The sequence below is a fragment of the Periplaneta americana genome, chromosome 3 (genome assembly GCF_040183065.1).
Source record: "Periplaneta americana isolate PAMFEO1 chromosome 3, P.americana_PAMFEO1_priV1, whole genome shotgun sequence".
NCBI lineage: Eukaryota > Metazoa > Arthropoda > Insecta > Blattodea > Blattidae > Periplaneta > Periplaneta americana.
The window spans coordinates 75,685,693-75,702,601 of NC_091119.1; the positions used below are offsets into that span (position 1 = coordinate 75,685,693).

General features: G+C 34.6%; 1 protein-coding gene across 5 annotated transcripts in view; it reads left to right on the plus strand.

The window, feature by feature from the left end:
* The window catches only part of Ctr1A (Copper transporter 1A), a 203,675-nt gene that overhangs the window by 113,555 nt on the left and 73,211 nt on the right, over nucleotides 1-16,909 (plus strand). For 4 of the 5 annotated variants that reach the window (XM_069820789.1, XM_069820793.1, XM_069820791.1 and 1 more), the window contains exon 1: nucleotides 1,182-1,220. The exons of the other annotated variant lie outside the window; for it this stretch is intronic. In XM_069820789.1, the coding sequence (XP_069676890.1) occupies nucleotides 1,197-1,220 (24 nt within the window). In that variant the 5' untranslated portion in view covers nucleotides 1,182-1,196. Of the gene's footprint in view, nucleotides 1-1,181; nucleotides 1,221-16,909 lie in introns of those variants that run through there. 5 annotated transcript variants of the gene reach the window in all.

Genomic DNA, 16,909 nt, shown 5'->3' on the forward strand with positions numbered 1-16,909 from the left:
ATCGAATTACGATAAAGAAAGTCCGTTTGTACATGTATTTTTGTTTCCAAAAGATACAGATTTAAGGGATAAGTGGACAAGAAGCATTCATCGTGAACATTTTACCCCAACAAACAACTCAGTGGTAAGAAAACTAGCAGTGAAGTGCAGCAAGGTTTTGGCCAACTTATTTATTAATAATTACTGCAAGGTCCATTGAAAGACAAAAATAAAACCCACCGAAAGTGTTCCAAGTTCAAAAAATAGGCTGCTGTGCTCTCCAAGCCGTGAATTCTTCATCGTTTTTAGTTTACAGCCTATCTAATCCCTTGTGTAGGCCTATGCATAAGTGGATATTACAGTGATAAGCTATAGTGAATAGTGTCATTTCATTCTGAATTAACATTAGTGGATACAGTGAGAAATTACAGTGCTGTGCTCTCCAAGCTGTGAATTCTTCATCGTTTTTAGTTTACAGCCTATCTAATCCCTTGTGTAGGCCTATGCATAAGTGGATATTACAGTGAATAGTGTCATTTCATTCTGGATTAACATTAGTGGATACAGTGAGAAATTACAGTGCTGTGCACTCCAAGCTGTGAATTCTTCATCGTTTTTAGTTTACAGCCTATCTAATCCTTTGTGTAGGCCTATGCATAAGTGGATATTACAGTGATAAGCTATAGTGAATAGTGTCATTTCATTCTGAATTAACATTAGTGGATACAGTGAGAAATTACAGTGCTGTGCTCTCCAAGCTGTGAATTCTTCATCGTTTTTAGTTTACAGCCTATCTAATCCCTTGTGTAGGCCTATGTATAAGTGGATATTACAGTGATAAGGTATAGTGAATATTGCCATTTCACTCTAAATCAACATCAGTGGATATAGCGAGAAACCACAGTGAATAGTGTCATTGCATTCTGAATCAGCATCAGTGGATATAGTGAGAAACCATAGTGAATAGTGTCATTTCATTCTGAATCAACATCAGTGGATAGTGAGAAACTACAGTGAATAGTGTCATTTCATTCTGAATCAGCATCAGTGGATACAGTGGATAGTGTCATTTCATTCTAAATCAACATCAGTGGGAACAGTGTTAAACTGTACGTAGTGAATAGCTAGTTTTATTTTTAATCAATCTCAGTGAATACAGTGACAGAGTTTAGTGACTAGGAAGACAGGACTCCATATTATATAATTTCCAGTTGCTGATGAAATCTATTTGTATAATCCAGGTAAGATTTCCTAAATCCTGAAGTAGCAGCTGTTCAGTATTGTATTACTGTCTTCTATTTCCTCACAAATCTGAATTTTACAGGAGTTAATTGGGCAATTGCCAATATTCATATATAAAAAACATAGGCCTAGGCCTAATATAATAACGTATTGAAGCTTTTAATCAGTTTTCTTTTATTATTGGTGTATGTAGGCATATTTTTATGTTACTGATTGCACTATGTTCATTTATGTAGGTAAGGAACTTTATTATTAATTGTTTCATTGAGAATTTTGTTAAAATAATCTCATCGATGCCGTATTTATTTTAACTCATTGCAATCTACGAAATCCCTCTCCCGGCCGCCATCTTGGATGCCAGTGTCAGGTCCGGTAATATAGGAGGTCCTGCTATGTTGCCAATATAGACTACCATGCTGCCAGCTGATGGAAGCTAACAATTGATGTTAATATGGCTGACGTTAAAACATTCATTGACAATTGATGCGAAGGTATGAAAACAATACAAAAATCGACAGAATCAAACACTAAACGTACCAATGCTAACATTGTGTGCACAGTAAATGTCGCCAAGAGAGCTATTAAGCACTCGCCACGTGGGAATGGTAAGTTTATCAACTCAGCCGTTGTTGCCATAGCAACAGGCCTACCACGCTATGTGACATTAAGTTGTTTTTCCGATCACAACGCTCCTGTCATGTCCCATCTTTAAAAAAAATGTATAGACGATTTTAACAATAGACAAAACACGCATTCCGTCATGTTGGATCGTGCAGCAAACTCGTAAAGCGGTGTTTTGATTTGCTGCACGGTTGCTGCAGCGCTTTACGTTTTGCTTAAAAAACGTACGGATAGAATACTTCCGAAGCAATGTTGCCAACCGAACGATCCGAATCGTACATGTGCGATAATTTGGTACCATGTACGATCCAACCCGCGGATAGTGCGTAAAATGTGCGATCCTGTCGGCAAAGAGGATAAAACATGTCAAAAAGAGATGATTTTTAACATTTTATTACAATTTATGACGTTTGAAAGTCCATCCTTGTCGACCTGGTTGGTGAGTTGGTATAGCGCTGGTCTTCTATGCCCAAAGTTGCAGGTTCCATCCCGGGCAAGGTCGATGGCATTTAAGTGTGCTTAAATGCGACAGGCTCATGTCAGTAGATTTACTGGCATGTAAAAGAACTCCTGCGGGACAAAATTCCGGCACATCCGGCGACGCTGATATAACCTCCGCAGTTGCGAGCATCGTTAAATAAAACATAACATTTTTTTCATATCATAGAACTTCTATGATCTAGGAAGTCCATATATACATTTTTGCTGTATTACGGGTATATTTCATTTATACATTTATAGTAACTTCTGCATGTAGCACTTCTGCATGTAGCACTTCTGCATGTAGCACTTCTGCATTACAGGTGCTGTACAAGTCTACTGTCGCAAAACATATTTCTATAAACATTGCTCCCCTATATCTCCAAGTCCAGGTGATTTATGACAGCTTGATTCTGGTAAACATTATTATAGCGACAAGGAATCACGTAGTGTCCATTATTGTGGTTATTCAAAAATGATGCTGACAAACATTCCTTTGTTTATTTCAAAATATCTCAGAAAAATTGTCTATAGCCTAAACATAATTATTCCTGCCACGTAACTAATAAGTTGGTTGTAATGTTTTGAGAACCTCATAACAGAAAAAGGGAATTAACATATTCAATATATGGGCCTATTTTGTACATACAAAGAAACAGCCTATTACAGTACTTTCTTGTGCTAGTCGTGTTTCGTGGTAGTGCATGGGCAGTAAGAAATCAGATATTGTAATAGGTTCTGACGTGAAATAGTGGCAATGAAATCAGAAGATAGTGATAGTGGTCCTAGTAGGCCCTACTCCCAAAAAATCTACATCCGGAGTACCTAAATATAGAGGACGAAAACAAAATTGTAGAAAAATAATGGTAAACAATTCCTTAATTTAAAGCTTGGTTTTGCTCTGATGAAACAAACTGTAAAAGGGCTAGATGTAGGGCTGGCTCTTTTGTTCCTGCTGTTGTTGATCCTTCTGAGGATCCTCCCAAGATAAGGAGACAACAAAGTGTTAAAAAATAATTTTATGTGCTGATATTTAATTTTTAACAATTATTTCCTTATGATAATTTAAAAAAATCGTTTAAATAAAACGCTGTGGAGGGAGTTTAGATAAAATAATCAAAATAGGCCTATTTTATAAATTAGTATACGATCCCCAATCAAAAGTATGATAATTTTGTTTGGAACCAATTGCACGATTCAGTCAAGCCTCATGATTGACAACGCTGTTCCGAAGTAACCTCCTTTCCGCACAATTACAGAACAGCAACTTATTGCAACAATATTTTATTATTCAGTGTTATCCCGATATCGTAGCGCAGTCGAGTTGATTTGTAAACACGCCGCTGGTAAAGATAGTTGTCCCGAGTAGTAAGTGACATGAGGCTGAGGAATCTGGCAAACTTAGAGTGCGTTAGTTGAGGAATAGGTATAAGTGATATGAGGCCGAGAAGTATGACAAGATTAGTGTGTGTTAGGTGAGGAGATTGCTAAGTTACAGAGTCAAGATTAGTCATAGATGTTCGCTACTCTCTCTCTCTCTACATCTGGTCACAGTTGGTATTGCTAAAGTAAACAAATACTGCACTGGAATTAGGCACCAAAATGTTAAGGCTTGATTTTTAAGAATTGACACACACATTCAGACTACACGAGCTATAGTGAGTGATTTATAAAGCTGCGAGGTGTGCATTCTGGACAGCTTGCAGAGAGACCTCTCAGTGCTGCCTCATATCGATTCATCCTGCCAAATTTGTGTGAGGCTTCAGCAAATAGTTTTATAATCTAAAAGAGGGAAGAAACAATGGTGCATCGTAGAGAAAAAGTGTAGATTGAACTTTTTCCCATTGCTTTATTTTAAATGAATTCACAACTTTTCGAAGATTGGTTCTATCTTTGTCATCAGGTGAGACAATGGAGGGTGAGCAGGGCAGCCTTACTCATTGAGATAGTTACAAACAACGTCTTTGTTTACAAACAGCTATTCTGCCTGACTGACCAACGATATACAGGGTGATTCACAAGAAGTTACCGCCACTTACGGAGCTTATTTCAGAAGATATTCTGAGCAAAACCTGTCATATAAACATGTGTTCTATTCTCACTATTTTCAGAGTTACATTAATTTGAAGTTGTTAAAAAGACCTTTGGGGAGGCCGAGACGTAGATGGGAAGATATTAAAATGGATCTGAGGGAGGTGGGATATGATGATAGAGACTGGATTAATCTTGCTCAGGATAGGGACCAATGGCGGGCTTATGTAAGGGCGGCAATGAACCTCCAGGTTCCTTAAAAGCCAGTAACTAAATAAGTACAGTAAGTAAGTAAGTAACATAAGCTGCTAAAACTATTGAAAATAAAATTACACTTGAATACATATCAGCAATCAGCAGTATGAAATTAATAGCACCTGTGCTCACTTAATCACCTTCACTACGCTAAGTACCATTTTACGCCATTGCAATAGGTGACAATAAATTTGCCAGCACACAATCAACATAAATAATATTGTTGACATACGGAAACCAACCTTTTGGAATATTTTTGAACATTTTGAAAATCTCCACCCTTTTTATGCAACTTTCAACCTCAATATGCACACTTGATCTACCTTGAGTTTGTAACACTTCAGCTTCAGTAAATATCCCGTTGTGAAGAAAGCCATAATAACTTATTAATGAATGAAGTAACTGTATGTTAATGCATGGGAACCCTGTTTCTGCTAGTATACCATATTCCCCACTCAAAATATTCCAAATATTCCCACTAATATTACAAGTAAATAGTAAAAAGATTACTATAATTTTGCACAACACAATCATAAACATTGTCATTAGTAGCTGCATTCTTACTTGAATGTTTAATTCTTTTTATCATCTTTCAAATCACAAAATTTCAGATTCTGTTTTTGGTTTTCTCTTACAGCTTTCTTAAAATACAATGGCACATACAATGGATGATTTTCAATATTATTCTGCTTTCCATAGGGTGACCAGACGTCCTCTTTTGTCCGGGCATGTCCTCCTTTTTAGGTCTTTGTCTGGGGTCCAGGTGGATTTTTAAAAAATCAAGAAATGTCCTCCTTTTCGTAACTTGTATGTCTGATACTGTGAAATTAACTGATTTGACGCCTTTTTTCAAGTAATTTGTCTGTAGATGGCAGCAGCATCGATGGAATATACTCTTTGTCAACGATCATAACTCGCTTTGCTCGTCCTTGTTATGGTCGTTGCTCACAGGTAACTAGTAAATCAATGGTTCAGTATAATTTGAAGAAATTTTCTTGTGTGTCTTTTACAAATAACTTCTGAACAAACCCAAGTTACTGCAACAAATTGGATCATCAGAAAAGTATCTGCAACAAGATTAAATATGGAGGGTGTGGGGAAATATAATGGTAACCATCTTTTCATGTCTTCTTTTATCTACTTAAAATTTGTACATCTGAAACACATTACAAAGTAACATTAAATTCACATTTTATGCTGCCTTTTTACGAATTTTGACAAAAATTATAGTTCTCTTGACTTTCATTTGTAGCTAACTGTAAAATGATTTTATATTATTAAGTTCTGTCATGAATATGGTGTAATGAAATAGGTATTGACATAATTTTAAGTATAATATAGGTCTAAGCCTAAATCTAAATAGGTATTTTTTGTCCTCTCTAATAATTATAGTTACTTTTGCAGCTAACTTTAAAATTTTTATTCTTATTTTTATCATAATTATTTTGTATTAAATTAGATATTAACGAAATTTAAAAAATAATATAGGCCTAAGCCTAAATCTAAGTGCATATTATTTTCTGTTCTCTTTTTTTCGAACAATGCCCTCCTTTTTGAAGCTTTGTGTCCTCTTTTTTTATCGATGTGAACCTGGTTACCTGGCTTTCCCACTACAAATAGGAGAACTTTTATTGATTCCCAAGGAGTTCCATCTTTACCGAAATAAAGAAATTATTATTATTATTATTATTATTATTATTGTTATTATTATTATTATCATCATCAGCAGCAGCAGCGGCATCTTCATTATTATGGGAATGATCTAGTGTAGCTGAGCTACATTTTACATGGAAGAAGTAAACATCCTAATCTAACGTGATGTAATGCATTGATTTGGGCTATAATTAATATAATCATATTGTTATCATTTAATTATTAGTCACTCAATCGCCAACCACCCCCACTGTTTCAGTATCTTCCCATAAAAGTAAACATTGCATATTCTCACTGCTAAAATCCACTTCTTCCGTCTATCTGTTTCTCATGGACGATTAGGAAATGAGTTCTTTCCGTGTTTTGTGCTGTATTGTGGCAATTCATTGCGTAATAATTTCGCTGTGATTTAGGCATTTTTACGTAATTATAACTGCACATGTATACAAGTGACTCCATTGCCTGGTATGATCGTTCATGAATGTAATCACCAAAGTTTTGCCACTTTCTTTCGCTAGAGGTGCTGGCCAGTAAGTGTGACTCCAGTTACTATGAAACATAACGCGAATCAGGAAATCAATGAGGCCAATGCTACTAATGTTGACAATGAAGGCTTTCAATTAGTTTCTAGAAAGAAATTAAAAAAAAAGAGAACCCAAAGTTGGAACCTTTTCTACTAGTAACATTGAAATGGCCCCTGAGCGAATCAGAACTGAATCTCTCTTTGTTTCGAGATTCAGTTCTAAAGTTAGCTCTAACAATATAGTCGACTCTTTCAAAAACAAATTAGAACTTAGGTCGCTCTTGGTAACTAAACTCAAAACAAAATTTCAAATGTATTCTTCCTTCCATGTAGCTGTGGACGAAAGGGATTTTGATTTGGTAAATAATCCTGAAGTTTGGCCTGCTGGTTGCCTAATCGCACCTTTTTTTTAGGAAACTCAAACCAACAGCATTGCTCGCATTCTACGAATTCTGATTCTCAGGGAAATGCCTCCTAGTCTAATCACCTATCACTTAACTATTTATGTGCAATTCCATTATTCATCTTGAGATTTTTTATCAAAATGTTCGTGGACTTAATACGAAATGTGATGAAATTTTCCAAAATATAGTGAGTAATAATGAATTCTATACTATACATTAATCAGATCTAAACTAGAATATGCATCTGTCGCCTGGAATTCTATTACTTCTACTGATTTGGCTAAATTGGAAATCATCCAAAGAAAATTTATGTCCCTATGTGCCTTTAGGTTTTTGCCTAATTCATCTGTTTTCAATTATGAGCGTACTTGTAAATACACTCAGGGACAAAAAAACCGGACACTTCTATATTTGCTTGTATTTTGTTGCCAATTATTTCAAAATGAAACAAAACCCATTTAAACAAAATAATGTTTCATTTAGCACCTTATACGACAACATTTGAAAAAAAAAAATATCTGATGAGAAAATTTACAAAAAATTACAAAGGGCGTATAACTATGGCATCGTTTGGTCTAACTGTTTTTTCATTTTATGCTGCCTTAAACATTAAAAACTCTTTTTAGTAACTGGTATTACCCCCTCTGGCTTGAATAACTGCATCCATACGTCTTGGCATGCTCTCAATTTGGTTAGCAATGCCTTCTTGAGAAATAAGTTCCCATTCTTCGCCAAGTGCTCGCCTCAACTTTTGTAACGATTCGGGTCTCGATCGTCTATTCTTAACACGCCATCCCAGCATGTCCCACACGTGTTCAATTGGGTTCATGTCTGGACTCCTTGCTGGCCATGGAAGAACATGGATTCCCATTTCTTGGAGATAATCTCCGACCGCATGGGCAATATGCGGCCGTGCATTATCATGCATTAAAACAAAATTATCGCCTACAAATTGGCCAAATGGCACAACATGATCAGCCAAACATTCATTTATATACCTATCAGCTGTTAGTCTTCCATTTTCAATAAAAACCAACTCTGTACGAGTATCCGTACACACTCCTGCCCAAACCATCACTCCACCACCTCCATACAGCACATTTTCGGAAATGCAACACTGTGAAAATCGTTCTCCCCTCCTTCTCCAAACTCTTTCACGTCCATCAGGCGAGCACAGATTGAAACGGGACTCATCGGTGAACAGAACACAGCTCCACTGTCCATTTCTCCAATCCCTGTGATCATTTGCAAAACGCAGTCGTTCAACTCGCATCCTGAGAAGTCTGGGACCAGATGCAGGTCTACTTGATATCAGTCCACTTCCTCCTTCTAACTGTTTTGGCCGAAATTGGGCATCCATGCATGTTAACAAATTGCTGGGCTACACTAGTAGCTGGCAGGTTGTGCTCCCTAAGAACTCTCAACATCATATACCTGTCTTCATTTGGATTTGTAGCTCTTGGACGATCCGAACCTGGTCTTCTGGTATATTCTTGGGTCTCTCTATACCGTTTTATGGCATCATGGGTTGTGCTTCTAGCCATATTCATAACATTTGCAATGTAACGTACACTGCGTCCATCATCGTAAAGGGCTACAGCTTGAGCCACATCTTCAGGTCGCATCTTGTTTTAAGACAAATGTTACAACCCCACTTAAACTCAGAAAATGTAAAAATAAAGAAATAACGAATGATAACGATAATGAAGCACAAAATGCTTGAGACAAAATTGTTATAGCTGAGACTCCGAAAGCAAAATTGGAATATTTGGTTGTAATGGCTTGTTTATAAAACAAAAAACAATCAACAATGTATACACGTCTCCGTAACAACAGATGGCTACCATAATATTGTATGAGAAGATAATGTTTTGCAAAATACCAGCAAATATTAAAGTGTCCAGTTTTTTTTGTTCCTGAGTGTATTTTAACTTTTCTAGCCTTTATGCTAGATGTCTTGAACTTGACTACTTATTCTTTTGTAAGGCCTTAAAGGGTGATATTGATTGTGAATCCTTCATAAGCAATATCTTCCTTCGGGCCCCTATGAATGGTTTAAGATTTCAAAAAATGTTTTATACCTATAAGCCTAAATCTCTCTCTCCAGTTGTCAGATGCATGAAAGCTACATTATATTAATTCAGATCCGTTTAATGTATAGTTTGTTGTTTGGCTATTCTTATATTAAGTACATTCATTTTTAACTTCATTTGTGTTGTTTTTAGCTTTTCTGTGTCATGTATTTTTTGTAATTATCTATTCAATTTGTCATTATTGTTTATTTGTATTTGTCTGTAATTTTAATAATTATTTGTATGCACTGTTTTTGTTATCTATTCATTTTGTCGCTATGCACTGTGTCTTATGCTATTCCAGTCTTCATTTATATCATTTCATTGATTCATTTGTAATTCATTATAATTATTTAATTGCCATTATTTTAATTATCTCACTGTAGTAGTTTTAATAATTATTTGTGCTATTTTGCTTTGTTGTATTTTGTCAATGATTGATGTGGACTATTATATTGTTTGTATTTCATCTCATTGCCATTTTCTATCATTCATTCTCATCATCATTTGTTGTTTTGTTTTGTTCTGTGTCGTGCTAAACTGTAATTGGCCTTGTGCTGTTGTTTTGCACGTTAATATTTTAAATAAGGAAATAAATGATTATTACTACTATTATTATTATTATTATTATTATTATTATTATTATTATTATTAACATGTAGTTAAATATACAATACTATACCAAAATAATCTATTCCTTTATAAGTGTCTAAAGAAAAATTTATATTGTTTGTATTTCATCTCATTGCCATTTTCTATCATTCATTCTCATCATCATTTGTTGTTTTGTTTTGTTCTGTATCGTGCTAAACTGTAATTGGCCTTGTGCTGTTGTTTTGCACGTTAATATTTTAAATAAGGAAATAAATGATTATTACTACTACTATTATTATTATTATTATTATTATTATTACTATTATTATTATTAACATGTAGTTAAATATACAATACTATACCAAAATAATCTATTCCTTTATAAGTGTCTAAAGAAAAATTAAATTTCTTCTATAAATAATATAGATCTCTTTAAAGAGAATAAAACATAAACATAATATTTTCGTAATTTCAACAAGCAAATGAATAAATAACAAATATATTTCATTGAACACTTATTCAAACACTTAGGCTATTTTGTGAAAAAATAATTATTATAAAATTAATTACATAATAATCTCTGAAAATTAATCAGACACCCTACAATCAACTTAACTATTAATTGGGTGTTAATTTAATCCAACTTCTCTTTATAGTTTCCCTGGATACATCATTCCAAGCATTTGCAATGCTATCAATTGCATCTTTTATGAAATATTTCTTTAAGAACTCACGGACATTTCCATTTGAATCCTCTCTTATCATGCACTGAATAAAATAGTTTGCGATATCGACACTTCACACTCTCTATTTCGCCTTGGTCCAAGGGCTGTATTAAGGAAGCAGTGTTAGGAGGTAGGAATCTACAAAGCATGTTACTATTATCATTCAAATGACAAGATGCGTTATCCATCACGAATATTGCCTCTTCTGACAAATTGTCCTGTCGTAAATGTGAGCAGATCTCGGGAACAAATAAATCAATTTGTAAATATCTCTACAATCATCCAAGTGTTCTTTTGTGAATAATAACGTACCTACAGGTAAATAATTGTTAATATTTACATTCTTAAATGCCCTTGGATTTTTTGATTTCCCGGGGAAGCTTGTGGGTACCACTGGCATTAGAGCACATCAGTAAAGTGATTCGTTCTTTCTGTTGTTTGAACTCTGATGCCGAACGTTCTGAAGCCGAAGCTAGAGTTTTGTCGGGAAACGCTTTCCAATTAAGCCTCGTTTCATCACAATTGTATATCTGAGCGTTGCTTAATTGATGACATAATATTTCGTGGTGAAGGTCCTCAACAAACTGAGAAACAGATGATGTATCAGCACTTCGTTGTTCGTCTTTTATTGAAATCTGGTGAATACCATGACGCGCTTTAAAATTTCTTAACCACCCATTGCTAGCTTTAGATGTTGTATCACCACCAAGCTTATTGTTAATTTCACAGGTTTTCACACTCACTATTTAATCTTACACAGGAATACCCTCACTTCCCTTTTGCTTGAACCATTCAAACGTTTCATTCTCTGATTTCTTGTTATCAGGAAGTTTCATAGATTTTCTTTTCTTTACTTTACATTACCCTCTTTGTTTTTCAGTACTTCTGCAAAAGCTTTTATTTTTTCACTGTCACTTTTTATCCTGTATACAACAAATAAGGTTAGATTACATTGCTTAGCAAGTTTACTTATTTGTTCACCATTTTATATTGCAGCAATAACCTGCAGTTTTTCTTCTAAGCTCAGTCTTGTTCTCTTCTCTGACATCTTTATCATGTATCAAGTACTCGTTGTGTACTTGACAGCAGCGACGCATGAACTGAACCAACCCTGCTTGCAATTTAAATGCTCCTTCCTCTAAATTGGAGTCCTAGTGTACTGTCAAAAATAATAAATCTGCATTAATTTTTCGAGGAATGGCTTTAAATCATTTGTCTATGAATTGCATGTCAGTGAGAAATCCATGAGACACTTACTCTTTCCTCCAGCATTATTACAGAACGGTACACTATAATACCATATTTATTTATGCACATTTACAAAAGCAATAAACGAAATATAAACTCACTGCAAATAATTAACCACCTAGAGCCACGTCAAGTCTGAAAGTACGAAACAAAACATCCAGATTTCAAAAATAAAATTAAAAAGAGTAATTAAAAAAACTGTTTTCATTGGATAAAATGTACACTGAGAGGAAGACACACTCAAATTTGAAGGAAAAACCGTTTTTCCATTGGCTATAGGCAGAACAATAGGAGCAACTTGTGTTTGAGAGAGAGAGGTGTGTGTGTGTATGTGTGAGAGAGAAAGAGAGAGAGAGAGAGGGGAGAGTAGTTTATGTATATATATATGTGTGTGTGTGTGTGTGTGTGTGTGCGCGCGTGCTGACTTTCATTTTCAGAGAGAAGAATTTATGATATTTATTACTAACAATGCAGTGTCAATATATTGCCATACACACACATTCTTTCCTTTATAAAATCGTGGCATGTCTTCAATCACGTGGAAAATAGATCTCATCTCACCACTGTATCGAGCACGAAAATAAATAATACCTCACTCTTACAAACAGGAAAATAGTAAAACACTTAGGAATAATCTATATTTAGATTCAAATATAACTTTTAAAAGTCAAGTGATCTACATTTGTAAGAAAACTTCTACAATATTTCATTCCTTCGAACACTTATCCAAGGTCCTACCTCCTAGCCTAAAAAAGAATCTGATTCAAACGTCAGTTACGTCCCATTTCGATTCTATATTCACGAATCTAAATACTGATCTGCGTTCATTTCATTTGCAACATTAGAAAATTTGATCGTGTAACACCATCACTAGAAGTGTCTTGGAATACACTTAAAGAAAAAGGACTTACCAGTTCCCTCTTATTACTATTTAAAATTACCCACACCTCCATACCCACTTACCTACCGTCTCATATTGTTTATATGTCACTACCACAAACCCTGAACTTGCATCTTCCGTCTATACCTCTTTTAACCTTTTACTCAACTTTCAGCATATCACTTCTACGATTCTGGAATTCCCTCCCTGACCATGTCAGATTGTCGGACAATATCAAAATTCAAGTGTAAATTAAGAATCACATTCTAGTTCATGGAATTACGTGCTGAACACCTGTTGATTTATGGAACTTCGGCTTTAGCCTTAATTCATAATATCATAATGTTGTATCTAGCCTATAAGATATGTTAGTTTAGAATTTATAAAACAGTGTAATGTATATTCTTATTATTATCATCATCATTATTTACCCTTTGAAGAAGTGGAAAAATTCAAATATCTTGGAGCAACAATAACAAATATAAATGATACTCGGGAGGAAATTAAATACAGAATAAATATGGGAAATGCCTGTTATTATTTGGTTGAGAAGCTTTTGTCATCCAGTCTGCTCTCAAAAAACTGAAAATTAGAATAAAATTTATAAAACAGTTACATTACCGGTTGTTCTATATGGTTGTGAAATTTGGACTCTTACTTTGAGAGAGGAACAGAGAATGTTGTGTTTGAGAATAAGGTGCTTAGGAAAATATTTGGGACTTAAAGGGATGAAGTTATAGGAGAATGGAGAAAGTTACACAACACAGAATTGCACACATTGTATTCTTCACCTGACATAATTAGGAACATTAAATCCAGATGTTTGAGATGGGCAGGTTATGTAGCATGTCTGGGTGAATCCAGAAATACATATAGAGCGTTAGTTGGGAGGTTGGAGGGGAAAAAGACCTTTAGGGATGCCGAGACGTAGATGGGAGAATATTATTAAAATGGATTTGAGGGAAGTGAGATGTGATGGTAGAGACTGGATTAATCTTGCTCAGGATAGGGAACAATGGTGGGCTTATGTGAGAGTGGCAATGAATCCCTGGGTTCCTTAAAAGCCATAAGTAAGTATTATCATCATCATCGTTATTTCTGTATTTCCTCTTGCTCTTCTATTTTTCTTGTATTAGTTTCCTTTTAATTCTGTTGATTTTCTATTGAAGTTTAATGTAAATTGCATTATTTATTTCAACTGTCTGTATTTGTAAATATTTGTTAAAATGTGTTATATAAAATAACTTTCTTGTGTTGATTGAAACTATAATGGTAATTTACCTTAGTTAAGTTAATGTCTAGTTTCAGCTTCATTTAGGCCATGTTCAGATTTCTAGTGAGTATATAAATCTGAAGGTGGCCGAAATGAAGCCGAAAGTCATTAACTATGGTAAACTACCATTACAGTTTCAATTAACACAGGAAAGTTGTATATATAACAAATTTACCAAACATGTAGAGATAAAAGTGTGTAATCAAGAGGTATTTGTTGTATTTAGGCTATATGTGTCATCTGGTATGATGGAAGAGATGGCTCTATGGCCTTAATCTGTGAGATTAAATAAATAAGTAGATAAATGAGTGAAGAAGTAAGCAGATAAGTAAATAAATAAATTCCCGTAATAGCACTTGCAACACTCTTGCTTCTCTTCTACATGTACGAAATACTGGAGTCACCAACAAATGACAGTTTTTGACCATACACTCACGATCTTTCCCTTGGAAAGTAATGAACTTAATTAGCATTGTAATATTTCTCTTTGATCAAGCACTGCACCCCACCTTTCTGCTCACTTATAACTGAAGCTCCATCATATATTTGGCAGATGAGTTTCTCAGGAGATTTTTCAATTCCAATTTCACACAATTGGTTTAGAATTATTGTTGCTATCCCTGCTGCACTTCAAAATATCCCCAAAAATGTTCAGTTATTTTGACCTTGATCTGATAGCCTATCTCAAAATAAGTGAGAATAGGGTTTTACATGAATTGTCTGTTGTTTCATCTGCCTGAATATATAGAAAGTTCACATCACTAATTTAAGATAAAATTGGATCAGTGTCTGGTAGAGTTCCTGGGTAGCTCAGTTGGTAGAGCATTGGTACATTTAACCAAAGGTCCCGGGTTCGATACCCAGCCCTGGAGCAATTTTTCCCTCGAAATTATTCAAATCAACTTTACAGGGAGTTATACCTGAAAACTTGATTTGCATAATACATTCACTGTTCGTTTACAGAAAATCACAATTTAAGTAACACAGAGTTCGTGTGCACTCAATGTTGGTTGCTTGATGGTTGTCAGCCCAATTTGAGGTCTGTGGATATACAGGGAAAAATTGGATCGGTGTCTGGTAGAGTTCCCAGGTAGCTCAGTTGGTAGAGCATTGGTACGTTTAACCAAAGGTCCCGAGTTCGATATCTGACACCGGAACAGTTTTTCTCTCGAAATTATTCAAATCAACTTTACAAGGAGTTATACCTGAAAGCTTGATTTGCAAAATATGTTCTTGATAAATCGACAAAATAACATCCAAAAGTTCATTTTGAAGACACTTGAATTTTCTTAATGGTCTTAACGCATTATCAAGGACTACAGTGTAATTAATGAGACCTCTAAAAATGGCTGGATTGTCTTGAGTTCTCAGTTTCATCATGGCCACGCAGAACTAATTCGAATTCTCCACAAAACTTAATTGCATCAATGATGGATGCGTGAAAAACTGTACCTATTTTTGTTCACAAGTTTGTTATGCTTATAAACAGGTACACCATAACCGTCATCGTTGCAATGTGATATTGGTTTTTCCCAACACAGCGAAACTCATTTCATTATCTAAATGGCATTTTGACATTCCATGCTTCTTACTTTTTTCAGGCAAATGTTTTAAATCTTTGACGTCTGTTTTAATCCAAGTGTCTTTCCAATAGAATAAAATACATGAACAGCAAGGCAGTGAATTATCCAGAGGACACTCTTACATCCAATTCATCTTTTTGTATACTGTTTTATTAAAATTTCTGTTGTATGTTCTGTTTTTATCTTTGAACACTTGAGTAATGCAAAGTTCTGGTCTTGGTGGGCCTAATTCCTCAGCTAACACTTTGTCTTTATTTGCTTTTCAAGTATTTCACTTGATTCATTTTCCTAAAATAATGTAAATAAAATAGAATAAATAGATAATACTAAATATAAGTAATGTAAATATACATAATATAAAATAAAAGATGATACTAGAATACTTGTACTCAAAACTAAAACAGTTATTTAGCAACTCATTAAAAAAAACATGTTTAACATTGCTAACACTAACAAACACTAAACAAATATAAGAAGAAGCCAAACCATTCAAAACTACTACTTGCTACCCACCAAACTAAATAACGTGGTCTTTGTAGCCTTGTTTTAAAAAATACCCCAAGTACCATCTAGTGATCACATGAGTAACTATTTAGAAAAAAATTAAAGCAGTGCTATGGTGTCATTATTGTGACGAAAAAGCAATGGTATTACTCATAACTCCCCTGTTGCCTCCCTCAGCTGAAACTTAGGGATGATGATAAAAAAATGAGGCCAGAAATTTGGCTGTGTGTCCATTGCAATGTTGCAAAGTTTGCATAAAATACAACTTCAAAACAAAATCGGCATGACATTTAATGGAGGGGCATCTGACCTTAATGCAGCTCCACTCCTTCCTCAGCGACAGGTTCAATCAAGTGTCTTGTGAATATAACAGTACTCAGACAGTATTTGGTATTCATGCTTGTCAAAATCTCAACGACATTTTTTATTATACATTTAAGTATGATTTATATGGAAAGTACATACCTCTGCAATGCAAAAGTATGGTGTAGTGTTAGCGCATCATGTGACCAATGTATGAAGTTTCAGGCAGACACAGTTATCAGGTATGTGGGCAGGTCATTTAAATACATGTAGGTCTAGATTCTAGATTTAGCACAGGCTGCTTGCTGAATTGTAAGATGGAACATGATATGATAGTGATATATGATAAGATGTATGATATGATATATGATATGATATGATGATATGATATGTGCTAATGATAATATATTATGATATATTTCATATATTTTGATATTTTGTCTACTACTTTTTTTTTACATATAATGGTGAACCTCACATATGCGTGTATGGTGCCACCATTACCATTTATTACAATGACACTTACTTGGAGTACACAC